At 35.4% G+C, this 26,786-nt stretch overlaps 1 protein-coding gene across 1 annotated transcript; it reads right to left on the bottom strand.

The window, feature by feature from the left end:
- Positions 1-631: 631 nt before the first annotated feature.
- Positions 632-23,186, bottom strand: slco3a1b (solute carrier organic anion transporter family member 3A1b). The gene is made up of 10 exons (XM_073835971.1): positions 22,676-23,186; positions 18,307-18,766; positions 11,644-11,742; positions 11,220-11,480; positions 8,798-8,962; positions 8,505-8,703; positions 8,135-8,270; positions 6,464-6,636; positions 6,263-6,327; positions 632-3,780 (listed from the first exon to the last, which is right to left on the bottom strand). The coding sequence occupies exons 1-10, from the start codon at positions 22,811-22,813 to the stop codon at positions 3,404-3,406; spliced, it is 2,073 nt and encodes a 690-aa protein (XP_073692072.1). The 5' UTR covers positions 22,814-23,186; the 3' UTR covers positions 632-3,403.
- Positions 23,187-26,786: the final 3,600 nt, after the last annotated feature.

The following is a 26,786-nucleotide window of genomic DNA, read 5'->3' as shown; positions in this document are numbered from 1 at the left end:
CACAACATTCCTCTGTAAGCATAACATAATCTCCATCTGCATTTAACAATAATATATATATATATATTTTTTGTCCAAAGGTAAGACTTGTAACATCACCTGTAAAAGCCTAAAGCATCGCTATGTTCTACATTCTGGAGAGAATAGACTTAAATGTCACTATGTACAAGGTGTAATGGGCGCTTAAGATATCACATATGTCTACGTACAATACGATAAAGCATCTCGCGGTCATATACAATTCCAGCATTATGAAAAACCGCCTCTCGGAGAGAACTCAGAACACTTAAATGGCATCACTTTGGCACTTTTACGGCAATGAATTATCTATAGAGAGGAATGATTATATAAACAATGACATCATTCTTATATCATCCCATTTGTATTGACACCGGCTTCAACATTCAAGCAATCAAGCGTTTCAGCGTATATTGCAGTGCATTAAAATAATGTGCTTGGGAAGCCATTTACATGAAGGGGGAAAATGGGTTGGGGTTTCGCCCTATGTGGGTCTCTTCAGTGTACTTGCATCCAGTAAACCGTCTTTGAAAAGCAGCAAAACAAATAATCGTCCTCTATGAAGACCATTTAGCTTTATTATATTACTATGGATCCACCACCTTCCTGTCCATTTTTTTTTTTTTTACATTTTGTATTTTTTTTATTAGAAAAAGCATAGAAAATAATTCATAAGTATATGAAAGAAATTCTTAGGTCCAATGTTATACAAAAATGTTTTCATTTTTGTTCACTATTATTTTATGTAAGTCAGATTGATGTTTTAGTCGTTCATAAATCCTTATGTTTATTTACTTGTTTTATATATTGCAACATTAAAGAAAAAGATAATGTTTTACAACATTGTAAAGCTTAGCTTTTGGTCTTCCGAGCGAATTTCCTTAAACGTATTGATGACAGATTGGAAGAAAAAGTACGTAAGGTGCCGTAATACCATTATAAAACACCACTTGAGAAGATGCTGGAGTAATAGAAGGGAAATGTCTACCTTGACCAAAACGATTTATCTCTTAAAATTCCCATGCGCCTGCTCTGATGCATCAGCATGCAATACCTGCATGCATTGAAATAAATCCATCTTTCGTCCTTCAGCGTCCTTAAACTACTGATTAATGTTGCATGTTGCTTTAGTTTAGATCACTGCAGGTGACGAAGAACGAAGCATCACAAAACTAATGAACCTTTTGTCTAGTCAAGCTATACGTTTTTCACAGACATGGGCCTAAAATGTTGACTATAATGTATTTAGGTTGATTAATAGGTTACATGACGCGTGTGAACTCTGCACTTGTACCTACGCTTTAAATAGTCTAATGCCTGTACAGAGGAGAGATTGAGTAATAACATCAAGCTTTCTAAGACCCTCCATAAAAATAGACAGCCTCACAATATTCAGGTAAACATATTAGCTAATATTCATAGAACTTATATGCTAATATTCTTTACATTTCTTAAAAAAATACTAAAAAGACCATCCAAAATGAAACCTAAAAAGGTGCTCATATATGTAAGCTGGGGCTAGTTTTGACTGATGGAAGATTAATTGTTCAGTTTTGGAACTGCAACCTAGCTCATCCCCTAATATAATGGATGCGTTTCATTTCCACGTATCGTATTTCCAGCATATACAAATCCTGACTACAGTAACAGTCAAATTCATTTGGCTCTGTTTAGTTACAGTTGAGGTCAAAAGTTTACACCCCCCTTTTAGAATCTGCAAAATCATACAAAATGCATGTTATTGTTTGTTTAGTTCTGCCCTGAATAAGATATTTCACATAAAAGATGTTTACATATAGTCCACAAGAGTAATAATAAATAATAGTTGAATTTATGAAAATGACCTGGTTCAAAAGTTTACATCCCCTTAATTCTTAATACGGTATTGTTACCTGAATGATCCACAAGTTCTTTGGTTTCCCAGCATTTTTGTGTATTTGAACCCTTTCCAACAATGACTGTATGATTTTGAGATCCATCTTTTTACTCTGAGGACAACTGAGGGACTCATATGCAACTATTACAGAAGGTTCAAAGACTCACTGATGCTCCAGAAGAAAAAAAAAATGTGTTAAGAGCCGGGGGTTGAAAACTTTTGAAAAGAATGGAGATGTGTAAATTTTTCTTATTTTGCCTAAATATAATTTTTTTTTTCATTCAGAGGCTACAGAAGATACTTACATGTTTCCCAGAAGATTAAATAAGTTACATTTACCCTAAAGTTTTCACTCCTGGCTCTTAATGCATTGTGTTTCTTTCTGAAGCATCAGTGAGCGTTTGAACCTTCTGTAATAGTTGCATATGAGTCCCTCAGTTGTCCATAGTGTCAAAAGATGGATCTCAAAATCATACAGTCATTGTTGGAAATGGTTCAAATACACAAAAATGCTGAAAAACCAAAGAATTTGCGAGACCTGAAGGATTTTTCTGAAGAACAGCAGTCAGTTTTACTGTTCAGGACAAACAAGGGACTTATGAACAACTAGCACTAAAGAAAAAAAAACAGCTGTGGATCATTCAGGTATGTAAACGTTTGAACTGGGTAATTTTTGTAAATTCAACTATTATTTTCTCCTGTGGCCTATATGTAAATATCTCTAAAATCTCTCTCTGTGAAATATCGTATTCAGGTCAGTACTAAAAAAACAATAACATGCATTTTTGTACGATTCCTCTTATTTTGTAGCCTGGGTTTCCCCATGCTGCCTTGAGCACAGCGCGATTTTATTCACGCTGCTAGGCAGCCTGGAAACCATGGACCAAATTTTCACCTCAGATAGGGAACCAATCACAGAACGGGGAGGGAGCAGCAAGACGATGACGCCTTCTATGCGACTCACCGAAGCAGTTTGTTTATAACTATTGATCCAGCATGGCAGCAGACGCGAAGTTATCTTTCAACGCAGCCTTAGATAGTGTTCTAAGTAGTTTAGAACGCAAGTTTATTTTGAAAAAAGAGCAACTTTTGGCGTTCGCTCTACATACGTCATCCAGTATAATTGAAACGGTTGGCGCACAGTCGCATTTGATAGACATTCGTAGCAACCAATAAACGGCTCTGGACATTCGTAAACCACGCCTCAAATACGAGAAAATGAACGTGTTTCCCAGACCACGAATCATGACGCTGTCATGACGTGGTTTGGCGTTAGCCAGGCTACTTATTTTGCTAAAATAGTTAACATTTAGCAAATTGTAAAAGGGGGATGTCAACCTTTGACCTCAACTGTAAATCACCCTGGATATGCTAAAAGAGTGCCCATTTCTCCCCAGACAGCGGGAATGTGCAGAAATCGGCTTATATATGGACTTTCTTTTGAATAAAAGCGATATGAGACTAAATTAGCATGTGCATATAGGCCGGCTGGCCCTCTTTGGGGTGGGACTATATGGCTGACTCCATGTTCTCGCTCCAGGCGTGGTCGTCTAGGTTGTAAATGAACTTGGTGCGGGTGGAAGGGTTCTGCGCAATGTCCTTGCCCAGATTGTCCAGGGTGAGGTTGGAAGCGAACAACTGGCTTGGGGTCAGGTAGTCCTCACTGTTCTTTATGTACCTGGAGTAGTTCTGCCGCAGACACTGCCAGGTGACGGCATAGAGGATGAAGGCGCTGGATTTGAGAACGATGGCGATGCTGACATAAAGGTAGCGGTAGGTTACGTTGTCGTAAAGCATGCAGGCCCCTTTAATGCCACATACGGAGCTCCATAGTAGGCAAGTGGAGTCAATCCCAATGCCAAAGATCAGTGGTGGAGGAATGAAACCTGGAACATGGAAAACTCAGGTCAGTAGGACTGTACTGTACTTGTTTTTAATACTTATTTCCAATATCCAAGTAAGAATTTTGCTTTAAAGAAGACCCATTATGCCCCTTTTACAATATGTATTATAAGTCTCAGGTGTCCCCAGAATGTTTCTGTGAACTTTCAGCTCAAAATACCACACAGATCATTTATTATATCATTTTGAAAACGCGTAATTTGAGTGGAAGAAGAAACACACTGTTTTTGTGCATGACTCTTTAAAGAGTCTCCCCGCCCCCTTTTCCAGAATACTGTTAGTGCTGTGTTTGGTTTTGATTATCATGTCTATAAGTTGAAATCATGCGTTTTAAACCATATTATTTAAAACTTCTGATATATGGTTTTCTGACTGCACAAGTTCTCTTTCATGTCTTATTGCACTTAAACTGTCAAATACACACAAGTTTATGTTAAAAACACAGGAGTTACAAAAACAGTTATTTTTTTGAAGGTAAACAGCTGGGAAAGAAATCTCATGTTTATATTAGATCTGTGTGGCAGCAACATAATATACAGTAAATAAATCAATAAATCCACTGATTTCTTATCTTCTCTGAGGCTCTTATCTACTCTAAATAGTGTTCTGTGCTCATCTGTGCAGCCAATGACAGAACAGTTAGCATGATTTAACTGAACTTTTACCATGGCATTAGAACTGGTGCACCGTTGTTGTATGCGAAAACAAAATGGTGGCACCGTGGCAAGACTCCTATTCCAAAGAAATGCTGTTCTTTGAACTTTCTATTCAAAGAATCCTGACAAAACGTAAAAATGTATCCGTTTCTACAAAAATATTTTTCACATTGAAAATAAGAGCTGTTTCTTGTGCACCAAATAAGCATATTAGAGTGATAATTAGAAGGATCATGTGACACTGAAGACTGGAGTAACAACTGCTGAAAAAGAAAGGGATAGTTCACCCAAAAATGAAAATTACTTAATGATTTACTCATTCTCAAGCCTTTCTAGGTGTATAAGACTTTCTTTTTTCAGATGAATACAATCTGAGTTATATTAAAAAATGTCCTGGCTCTTTCAAGCTTTATAATGGCAGTGAATGGCTGTTGAGATTTTGAAGTCCAATAAAGTGCATCTATCCATCATAAAAAAGTGCTTTACACAGCTCCAATGTTTATAAAGACCTTCTGAAGTAAATAGATGCTTTTGTGTAAGAAAACTATACATATTTAAAACGTAATAAACCGTAATCTCTAGCTTCACTAACTGTCTTATGTGCGTTCCCGTAAGAGTGGCATTTCAGCAGATGATGTGGGATGTACTGTCCGCTCCGGTGAGAACATACTAGTCTCGAGAAAATCAAGTTTTGTTTACAACAAAGGAAAACCAGTCTCCTCTTGGCTTATATTGAAATCCTCAGTTGATTTTAATATAACTCAGATTCTATTTGTCTGAACAAAGTCACATACATCTAGGATGAGTAAATCATTGGGTAAATCAATGGTGAACTATCCCTTTAAGATTTACTACAGGAATAAAGTACATTTTCAAAAAATGTATTAAAATAGAAAAGTTATTTTCACTATTACGTAATCAAATCAGATTTGTGTCCAGACATGCATGCAGAAAAATATGGAGGTGCTTCATCTCACTTTCCAAATACGCACTCTGTCACACAAGAAAACCAAGCAATGGAAGAGACTGGTATATATTGTGATTTTCCATGCTGTAGTCACTGTATGAATCCTCCCCAGAATTTCCGTCACTGGTTTTGACATTATCATTGTGTGCTGCATTTAGGATGACGCGAAAGACAATTTGAAATCAGATTTGAGCAGACAAAGCATCCAGATGGAGACGCATCTGTAAAAATCTGACTTGAATCGCATTTACAAACCACATCCAAATCTAGTTTGAATCAGATTTGAAAAATCACATTTCATGTGTTTTTTTTGCTGCTCATAGTTTCTAAAACCCATCTGGATATAATATGGATATGCAAAAAATCACATAGCTTAAGAGACATCTTTCAAAATCATTCAAAGCTGCAGTCCGTAACTATTTTGTGTTTAAAATCTACTAAATTTATATAATAAGCGAGTAAATCATGAAGCCATTTTCCAAACCATGTTTTTGGCTTATCCTAAATCACTAAGGTACACCTATAATAAGTTTTTATATTCAGACTATTTTAGACTGGTTCTGCTAGGAACCGCTGCTGAGTAGTCCAGTACCTGCGTATTTGTCATCGATAATAAACAGAGTTTTCTTGTTTTTCTACAAGTCGCATGCAGTTCTGTTTATTAACTGCTAGAGCACCAAAAGTTACAGACTGCAGTTTTAAGAATCTTTCAGAATCAAAAAATCATTTTAAATATTATTTTAAATGGTAGTATAAGCTAACTGATATCAACCAACCATGATATCAAAAAGACCATGGTTAAAATAACTAAGCGAATTGTAAAATTATTCTGCAATATCTTACCCAGCAGCCGAAGCAACAGGAAGAGAACTCCAAGGGCGTATGATTTCAACTCTGGGCTCACAGTTCTGCAGACAACAACAACCGATAGTTAAGTACATTATAGTTTATTATTAGGTGCAGATGAGAATGTGACTCATTAAGATTCAAGAAATAGAATAATAGGTTTTTTTTTTATTATTCAAAGAGTGTCAGCAACATTACCTGATCAGGATGATGACGGATGGAGTCTGGGCCATGGCTCCGATCATGCTGCATACACACACGACTGCTAGGAATGTGAGGAAGGCCTGCTGACAGCCTGGGCTGGAACACTTCCCCGGCATGGCTGTACCCGGCCCGTCGCCATGGGCAATGCACTTACAACCTGTCAGATTCTGAGAAAGAGAGGAGGAGAGCAGATCTGAGTGCATATTTCATGACGGAGCTTAAGTGCTGCTCTGGGGATTTCCAAGTGACCAATCAGTGAAAAAACAATTGGAGATTTGAGACAAAGGGGACTGATGTATCTAAAAGAGGCAAAAATGAGCATGCCCGAAAGTCTTACTGCTATGACCCCAGGGATAGCTCACCCAAAAATTTAAAGTCATTAATTAGTGACCCTCATGTCGTTCCAAACCTGTAAGACCTTTGTTTGTTTTTTGAACACAAATTAAGATATTTTTAATGAAATCTGAGAGCTTTCTGACCCTACATCAATGCAACTGACTTCAAGGTCAGGAAAGGTAGTAAGGACATCGATAAACTAGTTCATGTGACATAAGTTGGTTCAACTGTATTTTTATTAAGCTACAAGAATACTTTATTGCATTGCTAAAGTTGAGGTCAAAAGTTTACATCCCCCTTTTAGAATCTGCAAAATGTTAGTTATTTTAGCAAAATAAGAGGGATCATATTAAATGCATGTTTTTGTTTATTTAGTACTGACCTAAATAGGATAATTCACATAAAAGATGAAAGTAATAGCTGAATTCATAAAAATGACCCTGTTCAGAAGTTTACATACACTTGATTCTTAATACTGTGTTGTCACCTGAATGATCCACAGATGTTTGTCTTTTTTGTTTAGTGATAGTTGTTTATGAGTTCCTTCTTTGTCCTGAACAGTTAAACTGTCTGCTGTTCTTTAGAAAAATCTTTCAGGTCCTACACATTTTTTGGTTTTCCAGCATTTTTGTGTATTTGAACCCTTTCCAAGGATGACTGTGTGATTTTGAGTTCCATCGATTCACACAGAGGGACTCGTATGCAACTATTACAGAAGGTTCAAACACTCACTGATGCTCCAGAAGATAAACAATGCATTAACAGCTGAGGGTGAAAACTTTTGAACAGAACAGAGATGTGTGCATTTTTTCTTATTTTGCCTAAATATCTATATTTTTTTAATTTAGTACTGCCCTTCAGAGGCTATCATTCAGGTACCAACACAGTTTTAAGAATCAGCGGGATGTAAACTTTTGAACAGGGTCATTTTTATAAATTCAACTATTATTTTCTCTTGCGGACTACATGTAAACATCTTTTATGTGAAATGTCTTATTCAGGGCAGTACTAAATAAACAATAACATGCATTTTGTAAGACCCCTCTTATTATGGTAAAATAATTAACATTTTGCAAACTCTGAAAGGGGGATGTAAACATTTGACCTCAACTGTATGTAGTTACGTTGCTGTCTATGCAGGTTCAGAAAGCTCTCAGATTTCCTCAAAAATATCTTTATTTGTGTTCTGAAGATGAACGATGGTCTTATGGGTTTAGAGCGTCATGAGGGTGAGTAATTAATGACATTTTTTTCATTTTTGTGTAAACTCCCCTTAAGCAGACATTTATTGATCTGTATGAATATGAATGGATGTGGGAGGAGACTCACGTTTTTAGTGCAGCCAGCCAGGCAGGCTGAGAGGTAGGTGATACCATTGGAGCCGCAGACGGGGCTTAGAGAAGACGTGTAACAATTACAGCCTGACAGACATGCCGCCTCCGTCCGCTCCCATGAACCTAGACTCCTAAATGGAAACAATGAATATGGGATGAGAGAAGGACGATATGTTCCCTTCAAGTTCAAGGAGTTTAGTGAGCCTAATTTACAAACCTGATCCTCTGTAAAGTTAATGCTGCAAACAATTCAGCTTAGGTGTGAACACAGAAGTCTGTATACTCTAAGTGTCTGTATTTATTGCCAATTGCTGTGGATCATTAAAAATTTGTGTGAGGCTTTTATGGTGGAGCGCTCTACTCACTCGTTGCCATAGGCAACAGTAACCCCAGCGACTGGGCCCGTATCACAGCCAAGGAAGAGGAAGGAGACGTAGCAGGCCGTGGAGATGATATTGACTAGCATAGCCAGACGAATCGCTCCTAATGCAGACAGATTCAACTTCTTCACCAGGAGCCCACCCAGGAAAATACCCAGACAAGCACAAGGGATTGCTGTCATACCTGAAATCAGACAGATTTGATGTTACTTGCAGGGATTTCATATTATGAGTTGGATGTTTTTGTGCAATTTTCTAAATATTCTGTTTTTGTCTACCTAGGAGCTGATTAGCGGAGGACGTTGAAAGGTTGAACTGCTGTTCGAGATATTTCCCTAGGAAGGCAGCAAATCCAGCCACCACAGCAATTTCCATGCAGGCAGCGAGAATGACACAGGTGAAAACCGGGTTGGACAGCAGATGCTTAGTCACCTTAGGGATAACTGAGAGGAAATTAGACTTATATTAGTGGATGATCAGGAAAAATGGCATTTTTACATTCCCACTGAGACCTTAATAATCAAGGATTCGCAAATGTGATGACCCGCTTGTAAGGGCATTCTTTTTTGAATGTTAAGACAGCGATTGAATTTTATATTGAAATATACATTTAAACTGTATAAGAAAAATATTAAGCATGATATAATAAAGACAACACTTTCCAGAACCTACATACCGCAATATTAGAGATCATATTTACAGTTGAGGACAAAAGTTTACATACACCTTGTATGATAATACAAAATACATATTATTTTTTATGTATAGTACGGAGCCTTTGAATGCTTGAATCTGATTGGCTGAAAAACATTCTAATGGTGTGCATTATTTTCAGGGAAACGCACAGTGAACGTAGTTCCGGGCAGCTCTTGACCGCAATACATGTTTATATAACTTATGCAACAAGAGTCCTTACAGCCTAAAACAGCAAAATAACCAAAACCCACAACAACACTGGCCAAACAAATAAATACAGTAAACAACAGGATAAAAACGACAGATCATTTCCTTGTTTTTGTCACAAAATTACGTTTTATTATGTATAGAAAGCAGATTTTGGCTTCGCGCCATGGCCGCATCACCACCTCGGGTGTGCATTATTTTCTACGAATTCAACGGCCCCTTGTCAATAATTATTTACTTAGTACTGAATTTATAAAAATTACCCTGTTCAAACGTTTTCATTAACTTGATTCTTAATACTGTTGTTACCTGAATGATCCACAGCTGTGTGTTTTTGTGCAACTTTTACAGAAGGTTCAAATGCTCACTGATGCTTCAGAAGGAAAAGCAATGCATTAAGAGACGGGGGTGAAAACTTTTGAACAGAACAGAGATGTCTACATTTTTGTTATTTTTCCTAAATATCTAATTTTTTTTAATTTAGTACTGCCCTTCAGAGGCTATCATTCAGGTACCAACACAGTATTAAGAATCAACGGGATGTAAACTTTTGAACAGGGTCATTTTTATAAATTCAACTATTATTTTTTTTCTTGTGGACTATATGTAAACATCTTTTATGTGAAATAACATGCATTTTGTATGATCCCTCTTATTATGGTAAAATAATTAACATGTATGTAGTTACCGTCAAAAAAATACTTCAGGTCCCACAAATTCTTTTTTTTTTTTATTTTTTTTTTTTTATCATGTTTGTGTATTTGAACCCTTTCCAACAATAACAAATGTATGATTTTGACATCCATCATCCATCATCCATCTGAGGGACTCATATGCAGCTATTTAGAAAGTTTCAAACGCTCACTGATGCTTCAGAAGGAAACGCAATGCATTTGGAACCAGGGGGTGAAAACTTTTTGAATTTGAAGATCAGGGTAAGTAAATTTAACTTATTTTGTCTTCTGGGAACATGTAAGTCTCTTCTGTAGCTTTTGAAGGGCAGTACTAAATGAATAAAATATGATATTTAGGGAAAATAAGGAAAAAAATACCTTTTTATTCTGTTTACAGTTATAAAGTTTACACCTCTGGCTCTTAATGCATTGTTTTTCCTTCTGGAGCATCAGTGAGTGTTTTTTTTTTTTTTTAAATCATACAGTCATTGTTGGAAAGGGTTCAAATACACAAAAATGCAAAAAAAACAAACAAAGAATTTGTGGGTCCTAAAGGATTTTTCTGAAGAACAGCAGGCAGTTTAACTGTTTTAATGAACAACTATTACTAAACAACAACAACAACAAAAAAATAAAACAGTTGTGGATTATTCAGGTTACAACACAATATTAGGACTCAAGAGTAAGTAAACTTTAGAACAGAGTCATTTTAAAAACATAATCTGTGGGAGTTTATAGTGAGTAATTAGTTTGGTCAAATTTAAAATAAATCTCTGTGTCTGTGACCTGATGATCCAAAAAATTGATGATCCAAAAAAAAAAAAAAGTTAAAAGTTAACTATTAAAAACAATAACTGAACATGAGTTCACAAATAAAATATACTGTTTAAATTGTTACTGCCTCGAGTTATTATTTTAGAATAAAGACCCTAGTTTAAAAGACCCTTTTGCAATCTTTTTACAGCATATTGAAAGACGAGTCTTGTTCTCCACACTGAAAAGACTTCTAAAACTGCTATAAACAATGGCAAATCAAAGAAAACTATTATTTCATATACTATTGCCTATAAAACCTAATGCGCGACCTCGGTGTGTTTAGACTTTCTCTTGTCCTCTCTCTCACCCTGCAGGTGCTGGCAGCAGGTGAGGCCAGTGTTGATCTCTGGGTCATCTGAGGTTTTGACTCCTTCATACTCCTGCACCAGCTCAGCAGGCAGCATGGCCTGTTCACTCTCACCCCCCGGGCCTTCCCCAGGCTCGTTCAGCGACTGTGGGAACCCAAACATGAAAAACGAGGAGAGGAAGAGGAAAAGGCCACAGATGATAAAGCCGCCCCACCAGGCACCGATCCAGCGTGGATCGTCAGGAGTGATGTCCAGTGTGGCTGTTAGGAGTGAACAGAGATCTGATGAGATATTCACTGAGACACAGTGTTTCATTACATGTATTGATTTAACAGCATGCATTTACCTAAAGCAACTTACAAATAACGAAAAATAACAAGTCATTCATATTTCAGTGTGTCTGTTTTTGATGCCGGCACTCACTTGTGTCAATGAAGACTGCATCAACATAAACTTTGGTGCACAGAGAGCCAAGAATAAACCCACAGGCTGGTCCAAACACCAGTGTAGAGAATAAGATACCTGTAATACAACACAAAAGACAAAAGTCAAAGTGGTTATACAAGAAAATGATTAGTTATTAACAAGGCAGTTACACTGATGATCTAGATGCTTATGTAAATATAGCCTTTTTTAGAGCAAAGTTTTAGAGTTTATTATTATTAGAACGATTACAGAAGGACAATTATAGCATATTCTATTCTGAGACAGAACCTAAAGTAGCCCAAAGTAAAGGAGATATGTCCTTTAGTTATTATGTACATTTTAAATATATTCTCTGGGGGAAAGAGTTCATTTACATAATATACATCATCATTGCAATAACCGGCACCTGATGGGTTTCTGTAAAAGCTACCAAGTACACACATTTTGTGTTGATTATTATATATGGTGGGAATACTAAAAGAGTAACCAACATGTAGATAAAGGTTGTACAATCATCTGGTTTACCCTTCGGCGAGTAATTATCTGTCCAGACACAGAAGCAGCACAGCATAATCATTAACAGAGAACACTGAAGTACACAAACAGCCATATACTACTACAAATTACCGTGAGAGATAATGAGACGCAGCCAATGAGATAATCTTGTTTCAGCCTGAAGGGGTTTATTTTGCAATAATGACTGACTGACTGTACATCCTCTTGTGCATTACAAGCCTACACCAAATAAATACACTACCATTCAAAAGTTTGGCCTTGGTAAGATTTTTTTTTAGTTTTTGTTAATGAAAAAGTCCATTCTGCTCACCATTAGCATTTGCACAATGTTCTGCATTTATTTGATCAAAAATACAATAAAATCAGCAATATTGTAAAATATTATTACATTTTAAAATAACAATTTACTGTTTTAATATATATATATTTACACAGAATTTATTCCTAAAATGGCAAAACTGAATTTCAATTCTAAAATTCTGATTTGGTGCTCAAGAAACATTTCTTGTCATACCAATGTTAAAACCAGCTGTGCAATTAATATTTTTGTGGAAACTGTGATACATATTTTTTTCAGAATTCTTTAAAAGTTTAAAAGAACAACAAAGGATTTCAAATAAAAACTGTCATTTTTTATCAATTGAATGCATGTTTACAGAACAGAAGTATTAATTTCTTTTCAAAATCATACTGACCTCTGACCTAAAAAATTCAGCATACTGCCTACAACAAATGCTGCAACAATATCCCTGTAATGTTAAAGGAGTCCTATTATTCCCCTCTTTACAATATGTAATATAAATATCGGGTGTCCCCAGAATGTGTCTGTGAAGTTTCAGCTCAAAATACCCCACAGATCATTTATTATATCATTTTGAAAATGCATATTTTGAGTAGAAGCAGAATGACGCTGTTTTCGTGCATGCCTCTTTAAATGCAAATGAGCTGCGGCTCCCCGTCCCCTTTCCCAGAACAGGGCTGTGACTTTACAGCTTGTATATCAGATACTCTGCCAAAAACATCTGTTTGATTTTAATTATTTGATTATCATGTCTATCGCACTGAAATCTTGCATTTTAAAGCCATATTAGTTTAACCTTCTGATATATGGTTTTCTGAGCACACACATCAGAAGCACGTGCACAGAAAGCAACTGTTACACAGCACGTGAGTACTAAACTAAGTTCTCTTTTATGTCTTATTGCGCTTTAATTGTCAAATACATAAGTTTATGTCAAAAACACACAGGAGTTACAAAAACAGTTGTGTCTATTAACGGTTTTGTCTGTGAAGGAGAACAGCTGGGAAAGAAATATCATGTTTATATCATATCTGTGTGGCAGCAGCGTAATATACAGTAAATAAATCAATAAATCCACTGCTCTCTTGTCTCCTCTAGGGCTGGGACTCTAAATAGTGTTCTGTGCTCATCTGTGTAGCCAAGGACACAACAGTTAGCATGCTTTGCTTGAACTTTTGCCATGGTGTACAGAGCTAGTACACTACTGTCCCTTACGAAAACAAAATGGCAGTGCCGTGGGTGGAAACGTGCAGATTAAGGGTGGTAATATTATAATAAGATCCCCTGTTTTATGTCACAGGGGAGCGAAATCTGAGTAGCTTGTTTTTCACATGCTTGCAGAAAAAGGCTTACCAAAAAAAATGGTTCTGGGTTGTCCTTTTTTATGTTTTTCGGGGTTGGTAGATGCACTGGGGACACGATTATAGCACGTAAACATGTTTTTTTACTTTATTTAATAACTGAGGTGCAAGATGGTGCTAGTTGTGTTTGTATGGAACAAGAAAAAGCAAATCTGTGGTGTGATACAAGAGACATAAACATAGCAGTGGTTTCAGTTACCTGGAAGAACGGTCTGATTTATGCCATTGCCATTACTACAGTGAATATCAGGAAACATCAAGAGTGCTGGATGGCACAATTAACCAGTCAGAACCAAGTAGTTACTCTACAGAGCCATGAAATAAAAGCATGTAAATGCTCGAGCTCTTTAAAACAAGATTCTGATTGGCTATTACTGTTTTTATCCATCAGATGGAAAGAATGATTTTAAAAGTGATTCCTGAGTCACTATTGTGTAGCTGTGGTGAAGACTTCATTATTTTTAATGAATTAGAATGATTATTGAAACTTTATAGTTATAGTTACCATTATAGTGATCATCCTTGGTGTAAACGGGCCCTTACCATTGAAAGAATGAACCTCCTTGCTGTAAAGTTAAGAGAGCAGAAAGGTCTGTAACATGACCTTCAATGGTATATTTGCTCTGATCTTTAAAAAGTGTTTTAGTTTTATCCATTAGCCTGGACGAAATTGATTAAGCATCTCAGATCATGCATGTCAGTCCTAATGTTACCCCTCACTAGAGAATGTAATCCTAGATCAGTTCTCTTACTCTAGTATTCTGTATGAACACAGACACTGGATAATTCACTTAAAACAGATAGGCCTTTCTGCTCATGCCTTTGTGAAAGACACCAAATGCATTTCTTTTCACCAAAGCCAAAGCAAAATAACTCGATTCCACTATGCCGACCAGCATTGACCATCTCCAAAGAGGATGTTTATGTCTGTGCTAGTTTAAATTAAGCCTAAATGAGAGTTCCAGTTTAAAGGTTAAAAAGCATTGAAATTTTGCATGGGTTGCACAGATATTAATGCTCATAGACAGACAAGTCCGCTCAATGCAAAGGCATCAGACACACTGCAGGAAAAGAGACGGCATGGAAACTCACAGATCTTCACATCTCGGTCCTTTGGAACACTGCTCAACTATAATAGTCATGCACTGATCAATTTCCATGCTAGGGTTTTAATTCCAGAGATTTAAGAACATTAAAGTCTGGGGTTGATCTGTTCCTTATTTGTATCAAATGTATGGAGAATCATTGTAGTAATGCGAGAATAAAACGAGTGAGAAGAATAGAGAGAGAGGGAAAGTGAGCTGCCTGAGGGATGACAGAACAGCCAGCACACATTAGCTTCATAGCAGAAGTAACAGGCACTGAAGGACATCGTTGCTTCTTGTTTACTCCTTAACAACATAGCAACAGGAGATTAAGACAGTGGTGCACTACACTAAACCAATGGGTTTATGCTTGATACTTGGAAATTTCCCAAGTGAGTTCGCCTCAAACCTAAACCAACTAGAGCTCATATTCCAGCAATATACAGTATCTATGCTGTTTGTGTATCTTCACACAAAAGCTTTCTGCCAGAGACTCCTCCAGGAAGCAGTAAAGAGCTGATGCACTAAGGATACAACCTGTTGTGGCTTATAAATCATTAATAATAATAAGTGCTGTAATTGCGGCAACGGCAGGATATTGACGGTACTGCTACATGATATGCCCTAAAACAACAACAGTACTCTGTAGTGTTTCTTTTAGTACCTGACCAGCACGTTTACACATGCTTTTCCTAGGGTTCAAGTGGTGCCATTTGAGGGCTTTTAAAATACAGCTTCTGAAACATATCAAAAGAGTCTTTCTCAGGCTGCTGTGGTAACAAATACAAAGTCTAGGTCCAGCCTATAACACCTCTAGTTCACTGTTACCTATTATTTGGTGTAGACACTGGTAAATGTTTAGGCATTGCCATGGCATCTGGTTCAAATACAAAAGGAGGTCATTTTACGCAGGTGCTGTTGTTCTCTCTTGAAATGAAGTAGAACAGATTAAGGCAAATCAATCAATTCAGAACAATCAATTTGTAAAATTTTACAATAATGAACCAACAACGTAAAAAAAACTTCAAAATCAAATTTGCCTTGATCTTTTGGCATATAACAGGTCTTTGTACCTTTGTATTTAATCAAGCTCCAAAAATGGTTTGTTTAAATCTGAGGTGCCAGGGTGACTTCACCCAGGCGCAAACATTTGCATAAACACTGCCTCCAGAGCAAGACATCGACGAATAGTCATCTTCTCATCATAGGCCCCACCCACTGGCGTTCAGCTGCTTAACGGCGAATGCGAAAGGCTATTTAAGCATAAGAAACAACATTAATGGGCCAGTTAATTTCAGATTTTGTTGCTGATTTGAAATATGTAATTTAATTGCGAGTTCAGCAAGCAGTTTTTGAGATTTTAGGATTCCCCCATTCATTTAGATTCATTTAGTTCTTGGATTAACTGCCGGGAGGCATTGCCAATTCGGCCGCTGAGCGAACAGACTTTCCTTGAAAGGGACTTTGATACAGTATACAGATGCGTGTTCGCTTTCTGACTCAGTCCACACACTTGGGTCTGTCGTCAATAGGATAAATGAAGTGAAAGAACGTTTGTTTTGATGCGTTTGGTTTAAACAGCTTGTATGCATCTTTGTACAGATAATAGAAAGATCTCAGTTTAAGGAACAAGTGGATAGTTTATTTTTAATGGCATCCTGGATCATGTCTGAGGATTGATCAGAGCATGTTGTTTTGTAAATGAGGCACAGTGTCATGGAGAGTTAATAAAGCAACATTTGTTGAAAGATGAAGTGATACTAGATCTGACTGCAGCTGCATCACAAACGGTAAGTAAATGGTTTCATGATTTTTTTTATCATATTATCAAAACACTCACATGCATGCGTGTTGCTAGTTAGTTAATGTTACTTAATGCACTGATTAGCATTTTTTAATAAGATCTTATTGTAAACTGTTACTCTTTTTTTTTGGTTAATGTCAATTTTTAACATTTCAGGTTTCAAGTATATTATGAACATTATGAACATTAATTAACATTGAACAATATATAAGCAGCAGCAGAAAAAAGCTGTAAAATTGTTGTTCATTGTTAATAATTGATGCCTAATGCAACAAATAATGTGAATGAACCTTATTGTTAAGTACTACAAATTATGAATCCCTCTCTCTTTTAGTCATACATTAATCAAAGGTGTTGATCAGTGATCTCCAACCAGGGGTACTTAGATTTTTACTTAATTATAAAGCAGAACCAATTTAAATAAATGTCTAAATACATTTTGTCTAGTATATTTTATTCATTTTCTATAAACCTATAAAATGGAACCGTTTAAAATTATGCATCCATGTACCCCTGGTCCCCAAGTGTAACTGCTATTAATACTATTCTTTATTAAGGTAGGAGAACAATTTTATGTGTATAATGTGTGCAAGTCAAAAGTTTACATACACCTTTGAGAATCTGCAAAATGTTATTTATTTTACCAAAATAAGAGGGATCATACAAAATGCATGTTATTTTTTATTTAGTACTGACCTAAAAAAGATATTTCACATAAAAGATGTTTACATATAGTCCACAAGAGAAAATAATAGTTGAATTCATAAAAATGACATTTCACACTGAGAACAACTGAGGGACTCATGTGCAACTATTACCAAAGGTTCAAATGCTCACTGATGCTTCAGAAGGTAAAACAATGCATTAAAAGCCAGGGGTGCAAACCTTTGAACAGAAAAGAAAAAAATGTGTGCATTTTCCTAATTTTGTCTAAATATCCTTTTTTCCATTTTGTACTGCCCTTGAGAAGCTACAGAAGATACTTACATTTTCCCCAGAAGACAATAAGTTAAATTTCTTCAAATTCATTGTGGCTCTTAATTCATTGTGCTTCCTTCAGGTGCATCAGTGAGCGTTGAACCTTCTGTAACAGTTGCATATGAGTCCCTCGGTTGACCTCAGTGTGCAAAGATGGATCTCAAAACCATATAGTCATTGTTGGAAAGGATTCAAATACACAAAAATGCTGAAAAAAACTAATAATTTGTAACTGTAACAACACAGTATTAAGAATCAAGAGTATGTAAACTTTTAAACAGGGTCATTTTTATAAATTCAACTATTATTTTATCCTGTGGACTATATGTAAACATCTTTTATGTGAAATATCTTATTCAGGGCAGTACTAAATAAAAAAATAACATGCATTTTGTATGATCCCTCTTATTTTGGTAAAATAATTAACATTTTGCAGATTCTGCAAGGTGTATTGAACTTTTGACTTTAACAGTATTTGTAGTAGAACCCAGCAGTAAAATATATGTGCTACTTGCTGAGACTGCCATCTACAATATCGATGATGTCATGGCACTTTAGCCTTACTGACAGGGCTGGCTACATAACACAAAAACTTTTTGTGAAGATCACTCTCACCAATATAAAGGGAAGAGTCTTCTCGCCTGACGTGATCATCGATGTAAGACACTCCCAGAGGCTGCAGGGGAGTCGCTCCAACCCCCAGAAGCATTTGAGCTCCGATCAGCAGCAGGTACATCATGTTGGTATTGGTTCTATTCCCACAGATGTAACCAGGATCAGAGACCCCTGCTTGACTATTATTGGAGCACACATTCTGTCCCTGTCCCACAGGTCGTGACTCTCCAGTCTGATATTCATACTGGTGGGTCAAGAACTCAGGCAGCGCTGACAGTAATGCTCCAAGAGCCATCACGATGCCTCCACAACCAATCAGCCGCGGCCGATGGGCCCTGGCCCCGAAGTAGCTGACGAATAGGATGAGGGCAAGGTTGCCAATCTCAAAGCTGCTGGCGATTACACCCACGTCAGCGCTCTGCAAGTTGAAACGTCGCTCGAGTGTGGTGAGGACACTGACCTGAAATATAAAGAAACAACACACTGTTACAACGCTGTATGCACTTTTAAAATGACACCAAATTACTAAATGTCTCTTAAACCAAACAAAACTCACAATATTTCATTTATGGCTTAGAAATCCTAAACAACAGAACAGATTTTGACGAGAACATACAGTAGATGCTGTATTGAAGGTATAAATCAAATGTAAACATCCATGAGTGTTGACAAAATCTTATTATTAAGGATGCGGACTGTAACACTGTAAAAAAAAGTCCTGTAAAAAACGTAAAATTAAAGTAAAATATTGTAATTAAAAAAGGAAAAATCTGTAAAATAATGTTTTTTTTTTCTGTAAAACCTTTAATGAAAATTTCTGTAAAATTATTGTTTTTGTACTTTATTTCAATTAAGATATTTTACTGTAATATTACGTAGCTGCCAGTCACTTGACCGTTTTTTTTTACAGTGTGTTTAAACACATTCATTTTAAATCACCTTTCATACATAACATTAAATACCTCAGATAAAGCACAAGGTAAGCCAGAATTGCTCATCGGGCATTTTCATAAGTCATCACTAGGGAAAATGACAAATCAATCATATCGCTTTACTCTCAACCCTACAGAGCAGATGCATTAATGTAGTGACGCATCTTTCTCTTGTGCTGAAAGCTAACATGAAGGCTACAGCAGACCATTTTAACGTTTATTCCATTAAAAGAACTAGTATCTATGTTTTTGTTATTAATACTTTTTCACTATTGTTTCTGGCATTTCTGTTGTTTGGCACCTTTTGTTAGTACTTCTCCTAATTGTTAGTGACATTTCTTACCGGTTTCCTTTTTGCTTGTTGTAATGACTAGTCAGAATTGCTATTTTATTTCTTTAGTTCAATTTCTATTTTAGTCCAATTAAAATGTATAAGCAATAAGTTAAAATGCAGCTAGTAAGAAAACTGGAATATATTGTATAGCCTAATGGTAGCTATTTGAATAATATTACGATTAATAAATGCTGCAGAAGTATTGTTCATTCTTAGTTTATGCTAACGGAAGTAGATCAAATACACTACCAGTCAAAAGTTTTTGAACAGTAAGATTTTTAATGTTTTTTAAAAAAGTCTCTTCTGCTCACCAAGCCTGCACTTATTTGATCCAAAATACAGTAAAACAGTAATATTGCGAAATAGGTTCACTATTTAATATAACTGCTTTCTATTTGAATACATATTTTAAATGTAATTTATTCCTGTGATCAAAACTAAATGTTCAGTTACATGTTTTTGTTACATTTTTTATTAATATTTATTCAGTTAAGTACATCCAAAAGCTTGGGAGTATTTTGTAAAAAAAGCTTGTAATTTGAAATGATCAAAAATTCATCAAAAGTAAATTGATCAAAAGTGATGATAAAGACATTTATAATGTTACAAAAGATTTCTATTTCAGATAAATGCAGTTCTTCTGAAGTTTCTATTCATCAAAGAAACCTGAAAACAAAATCTACTCAGCTGTTTTAACCTAGTAATAATAATAATATAAATAAATGTTTTTGAACAGCAAATTAGAATATTAGAATGATTTCTGAAGGATCACATGATAGAGTAATGATACAAAAAAAATCAGCTTTGAAATCAGAGGAATAAACTAGAAACAGTTGTTTTAAATAGCCAAAATATTTCAAAATTGTTTTTGCTGTATTTTGAATCAAATAAATGGAGGCTTGGTGAGCAGAACAGACTTTGCATTGTGATGCATTGTTAAAATCAAATGTTGTGTTTGTTAATGCACTGTGAATTAACATGAACTAACAATGAACAACTGTATTTTCATGAACCCACATAAATAAAGAGGGTAACACTTTACAATAAGGTACATTAGTTAACACTAGTTAACTACATTAGTTAACATGAACTAAGAATGAACAATACTTCTACAGCATTTATTAATCTTAGTTAATGTTAATTTCAGCATTTACTAATGCATTATTAAAATCACAAGTTGTGTCTGTTAACATTAGTTAATGCACTATGAACTAACATGAACAAACAATAAATTACTCTGTTTTATAGTGCAATAAATAATATTGTTCATTGTTCATTCATGTTAGTTAATACATTAACTAATGTTAACAAAGACACCTTATTGTAAAGTGTTACCACAAAGATTAATTCATACTGTACAAGCATTGTTCATTGCTTGTTCATGTTTGTTAATACATTAACTAAAATTACCAAATAAAACCTTATCGTAAAGTGTTACACCCCCCCCCCCCAAAAACAAAAAACAAAATTAAAAATAAAAATAAAAATAAAGAATAACTAATAGTTACTAGTGCAACTAAAATAATTACCAACATCTGAAATATATACTAGTAAAAAGATGGAATCAAAGACCCGCAATCATATTTGTTTGTTTGTTTGTTTGTCTGTTTACCTATTTATCAGAGATCAGAGAAATAAAATAATAAAAAAACATTACTGTAAATGCAGAGTTAGCCACAGGCCATATCAGCCCTATCAAATTTCAACCTTAAAAAAACAGTCATCCTAAAAACAAAATATTAAATTGAAAAAAGTATTAAATTGTTATAAACTTGCAGAAAAAGGTAAGTAATTTAAATGGAAATAATAGTTTATAATATTTACTAGTATTCCACATGTGACCTTGGACCACAAAACCAGTCTTAAATACATTTGGGGCATATTTGTAGCAATAGCCAAAAACACATTGTGTTGGTCAAAATTATTGATTTTTAATTTATGCTAAAAATCATTAGGATTTTAAGTAAAGATCATGTTCAATGAAGATATTTTGTAAATTTCCTAAATTAAATATATCAAAACTTAATTTTTGATTAGTAATATGCCCCTCAGATTCCAGATTTTCAAATAGTTGTATCTCAACCAAATACTGTTATATCCTAACAAACCATATACATCAAAGGAAAACATGTTTATTCAGCTTTCAGGTGATGTATGAATCTCAATTTCAAAACATTGACACTTATACTGTTTTTTTTTTTTGGTCCAGGGTTACATATAGTAAAATTGTCTCTATATAGTGACCAGTCAGAGATAGGGCCAACTAATATTAATTGAAAAGTTAATAGTGAAAAATAATAATAACAACAACTGTAAATTTTAGATTATTTCTAATAATTGGAAAATTGGTAACACATTACAATATGGTTGATTAGTTAACCTTTAACTACTTTAGTTAACATGAATTAATGAACAATATTTTTACAGCATTTACATTTACTAATCTTAATGTTAATTTCAGCATTTACTAATGCATTATTAAAATGACAAGTTGTGTTAACATTAGTTAATGCACTGTGAACTAACAATGAACAACTGTATTTTTATTTTAAAAAATGTATTAACAAAGATGAATAAATAGTGTAATAAATGTATTGTTCAGTGTTCGTTCGTGTTAGTTAATACATTATCTAATGTTAACAAATGACACCTTATTGTGTTACCGGAAAACTAATAAAACAGTACAATAAAAATAGATAATATTTTAAGGAATACATGTCAAAACAGCTTGCCATAGAAGATGATTATTCTGGCATTTATTTCCAATATTTCCATTATGTGCATAAATGGCTCAAAGACAAAATAAGGCAATCGCTCGGTGAGATTACCTTATTTCATCTCGGAGCCAGTGATGCATAATGCTGGAAAGGAGAGAGAGGTGTTTGACCAATGGGCCACTCACTGTACTGATGATCATTTTTCATTATAGCGCCTCTAAATCATATCGAAATAAAGCAGTCGCAATACACACACAAGAAGCCGTATACCTCATGCAGTTTATTTCTATCGCTTTAGCGAAAAGATACGCGATGCGTACCGGACACCATTCAATGTCATCCACATACAGTGCGTATGAGCTGTCTGTGTTAATGGCTCGACTCACCAGATAGGCTCCTACAGTGCCCTGTGCCAACATTAAGGCACATTCTGCTATGAGGAATATTTTGATGTTGGAGAAGCATGATGTCTTCTTCTGGCACTCGTCTGGCTCAGTGTCTGGCGTGCTTCCCTCCGCGTACATCCTCTGATGCGGACTGCAGTAAGCAGAAAGACAGGCTCGGACAGAAGGTGACCATTGAGGACGAGTACAGATGGATCCTCAACAAGACGTGCACGGCTCCATTAACATCGCCTCCGGTTCCGGTCCGCGTTCAAATCGAGTCGTATGAAATTAATCTTGAGCGTCCTTAGTATTGTCACCTCAGAAACTGCGCACTCGCATCTGATCCGGTGATCTGAATGGTCCAAAGGAACCGACGGAAGACCACGGCAGCCTATTAATAACCATGAACATCGCCGACACACGGAAACTGCGATTCGGTATTACGCGAGGCGCTTACAGTGACTCTTCCGTGAGGAGAGTTTGCCGGTGTGGAGGACTCAGCTCATGCGTGTCCTCGTCTACAACACAGCCTGCACCAAATGATGACCTCTCTCTCCTTTCCCTTTCTACTGGCTCTCTTTATTTCCTCCTCCTCCCACAAACACATCTATTAGATAGATAGATAGATAGATAGATAGATAGATAGATAGATAGATAGATAGATAGATAGATAGATAGATAGATAGATATCAATAATACAATGCCTCAATCAAGAGAAAAAACAGCTTTAGTGTTTAAAATAAGTGCAGTTTCTGAATTGTCAAAGTGAATATTATTACTGGACTAAAATAACCCTCAATATGTGTCCCATGAGAGCAATGTGCCAAACTAGGGATGTATGAGCTGCTGACCAAATGATCACATAGGCCTATATTAAAGGTACAGTTCACCCTGAAATAAGTCTGTCAGCATTTACTCATCTGATGCTGTTCCAAACCCACTTTTTCAGTGTTACAAAAAATGTCAAGCAAAATGTCAACCTCAGTCATTCACTTTCAATGTAAGGAAGGAAACAGGTGCAAATAGTAAGATAAATGATAACATAGCTTTATTTTTGAGTGAACTACTGCTTTAATTTTAGCATGTTAATAATGTTGTTATACATTGCAAAATTATGTTCTTCCTTAATATTTTTGTCTTCCAGTACAAATCTAAACATTGTTAAAGCAATATACACTACAAAATGCTGGAATTATTAATTAATAAGTTGAATAAATAATAATTAAATAAATAATTAATTGCATTTTAATAAATGTTCATCTTTTGATTATTGCTGATGCCTCTAGTAATACATATGTGTCCGATTTATATTTTCAAACTATTTTGGGTTCATTTTAAGCCAGCCATTTAGTATTTTTTTAGTAAGACTTTAGCAATTTTGAGTAATTTTAGAGGAAAACTTCCAAGAAGGTTGGGTTACACATTTAACCCAACCGCTGGGTCAAAACAAGGTTTGTCCATATTTGATCTAAGTTGGGTTGCATTTGACCCAGCATTTTTTAGCCTAATAGATATGTCTTTTTTAGCCTAATAGACACGTCTTGTTTTCTGATAAATGCATGAAAACTAAGTAATTTTTTCCATAATACAGGAAAAAAAACATCATATCATCATTTGTACTTGAAAACAAGACAAAAAGAAAGTCATTTTGCAGTGTATATGATTTAATTAAAGTGATTTAAAGATTTGTAGGTTCTTGGTCATTGCAATTTAACAATCTCCCCTAGTCAAAGTGAAGATAAATATTATTAATCATGTTTTAGTATGGACTCATTCCGCAGTACACTGACAAAATGGTAACCTAAAAATGGGATACATATGGTAACATATTAATTGATTAAAAAAAAAAGTTGAATATATGTGACCCTGGACCACAAAACCAGTCATAAGGTTAAATTTTACAAAACTGAGATATATACATCATATGAAAGCTCAATAAATAAGCTTTCTATTGATGTATAGTTTGTTAGGATAGGACAATATTTGGCCGAGATACATCTATTTGAAAATCTGGAATCTAAGGGTGCAAAAAAATCAAAATACTGAGAAAATCACCTTTAAAGTTGCCCAAATTAAGTTCTTAAAAATGCATATTACTAATCAAAAATTACATTTTGATAGGTTTACAGTAGGAATTTTACAAAAAATCTTAATGTAACTTGATCTTTACTTAATTTCCTAATGATTTTTGACATAAAAGAAAAATCAATAATTTTGACCCATACAATGTATTTTTGGCTATTGCTACAAATATACCCCAGCGACTTAAGACTGGTTTTGTGGTCCAGGGTCACATATTAGGTACAGTCTAAAAAATGCTGGGTTAAAAACAACCCAACTTGGGTTATTTGGCAACCCAGCACTGCGGGTAAATATTGGACAGAACACATGCTGGGATAAATGTTTTTACCCAACATGCTGGGCTGTTTTATTTACAGTCAGAAAATTTTTTTTGATCACCTGCTGATTTTGTATGTTTGCCCGCTGACAAAGAAATGATCAGTCTATAATTTTAATGGCATATTTATTTGAATAGTAAGAGACAGAATAACAACAAAAATAACATTTATTTGCATTTTAATGAGTGAAATAAGTAGTTGTTGCCCTATCAGTCAGCAAGATTTCTAGCTCCCAGGTGTCTTTTATACAGGTAGCAAGCTGAGATTAGGAGCAGGTGTGATTATTCGCAAATAGAAGAAACACAAAATAACTGTCAATCTCCCTCGGTCTGGGGCTCCATGCAAGATCTCACCTCACCGAACGCTGAGGAATCAGCCCAGAACTACATGGGAGGATCTTGTCAATGATCTCAAGTCAGATGGGACCATAGTCACCCAAGAAAACAATTGGTAACACACTACACCATGAAGGACTGAAATCTTGCAGTGTCTGCTCAAGAAAGCACAGGCCCATCTGAAGTTTGCCAATGAATATCTGAATGATTCAGAGGAGAACTGGGTCAAAGTGTTGTGGTCAGATGAGACCAAAATCAAGCTCTTTGGCATCAACTCAGTTGGCCGTGTTTGGAGGAGGAGGAATGCTGCCTATGACCCCAAGAACACCATCCTCACCGTCAAGGCATTGAAGCCAGCTACACTCTTAAAGATAAAGGTGCTTCACAATGCCATAGAAGAACCTTTTTGTCTAAATGGTTCCATAAAGAACCTTTAACATCTGAAGAACCTTTGTGTTTCACAAAAGGTCCTTGTGGAAAATAAGTTTCTTCAGATTATAAAAGCGTAAGCAAGAAATGGTTCTTTAAAGAGCCTTTGACTGAATGGTTCTTTGTGGAACCAAAAATGGTTCTTCTATGGCATCGCTTGAAGAACCTTTTGAAGCATCTTTATTTTTAAGTGTAGGGCATTGAAAATGGGTCGTGGGTGGGTATTCCAGCATGACAATGACCCAAAACACATGGCCAAGGCAACAAAGGAGTGGCTCAAGAAGAAGCGCATTAAGGTCCTGATGTGGCCTAGCCAGTCTCCAGACCTTAATCCCATAGAAAATCTGTGGAGAGAGCTGAAGGTTTGAGTTGCCAAACGTCAGCCTCGAAACATTAATTACAAGAAACCTGAAAGAAATCTGACCTCTGTGATTGCCAGCAAGGATTTTGCCACCAAGTACTGGGTCATGTTTTGTGAAGGGGTCACATACTTATTTCACTCAATAAAATGCAAATTAATTTATAACTTTTTTGAAATGCGTTTTCTAGATTCTAGTTATTCTGTCTCTCACTGTTCAAATAAACCTACCTTTAAAATTATAGACGGACCATTTCTTTGTCAGTGGGCAAACATACAAAATTAATAGAGGATCAAATTTTTTTTTTCTTACTGTAAGTCAACTGTTGTTTAAAATTACTATATTGCTGGCTTAAAATAGGCTGGAAATTAAAAATCACACACAGAATTACATGAGGTAACAGCAATAATCAAAGATAAACATTTATTATTAAGCCAAATTGACAAATTGAATTTCTTTGGGTTAATACAGCACAATTTACAATATTACTTACATTTAACATTGTTTAACAAGCAATATGGAAATAAAAAAAATGTAACATTTAAAAGAAGCATTTTAATTTAAGTGTATTCAACCGTACTCTGTAATC

Source organism: Garra rufa, chromosome 3, assembly GCF_049309525.1.
Source record: "Garra rufa chromosome 3, GarRuf1.0, whole genome shotgun sequence".
Lineage (NCBI taxonomy): Eukaryota > Metazoa > Chordata > Actinopteri > Cypriniformes > Cyprinidae > Garra > Garra rufa.
Note: the sequence above shows the minus strand (reverse complement) of the source record. Positions and strands in the feature narration are given on the sequence as shown.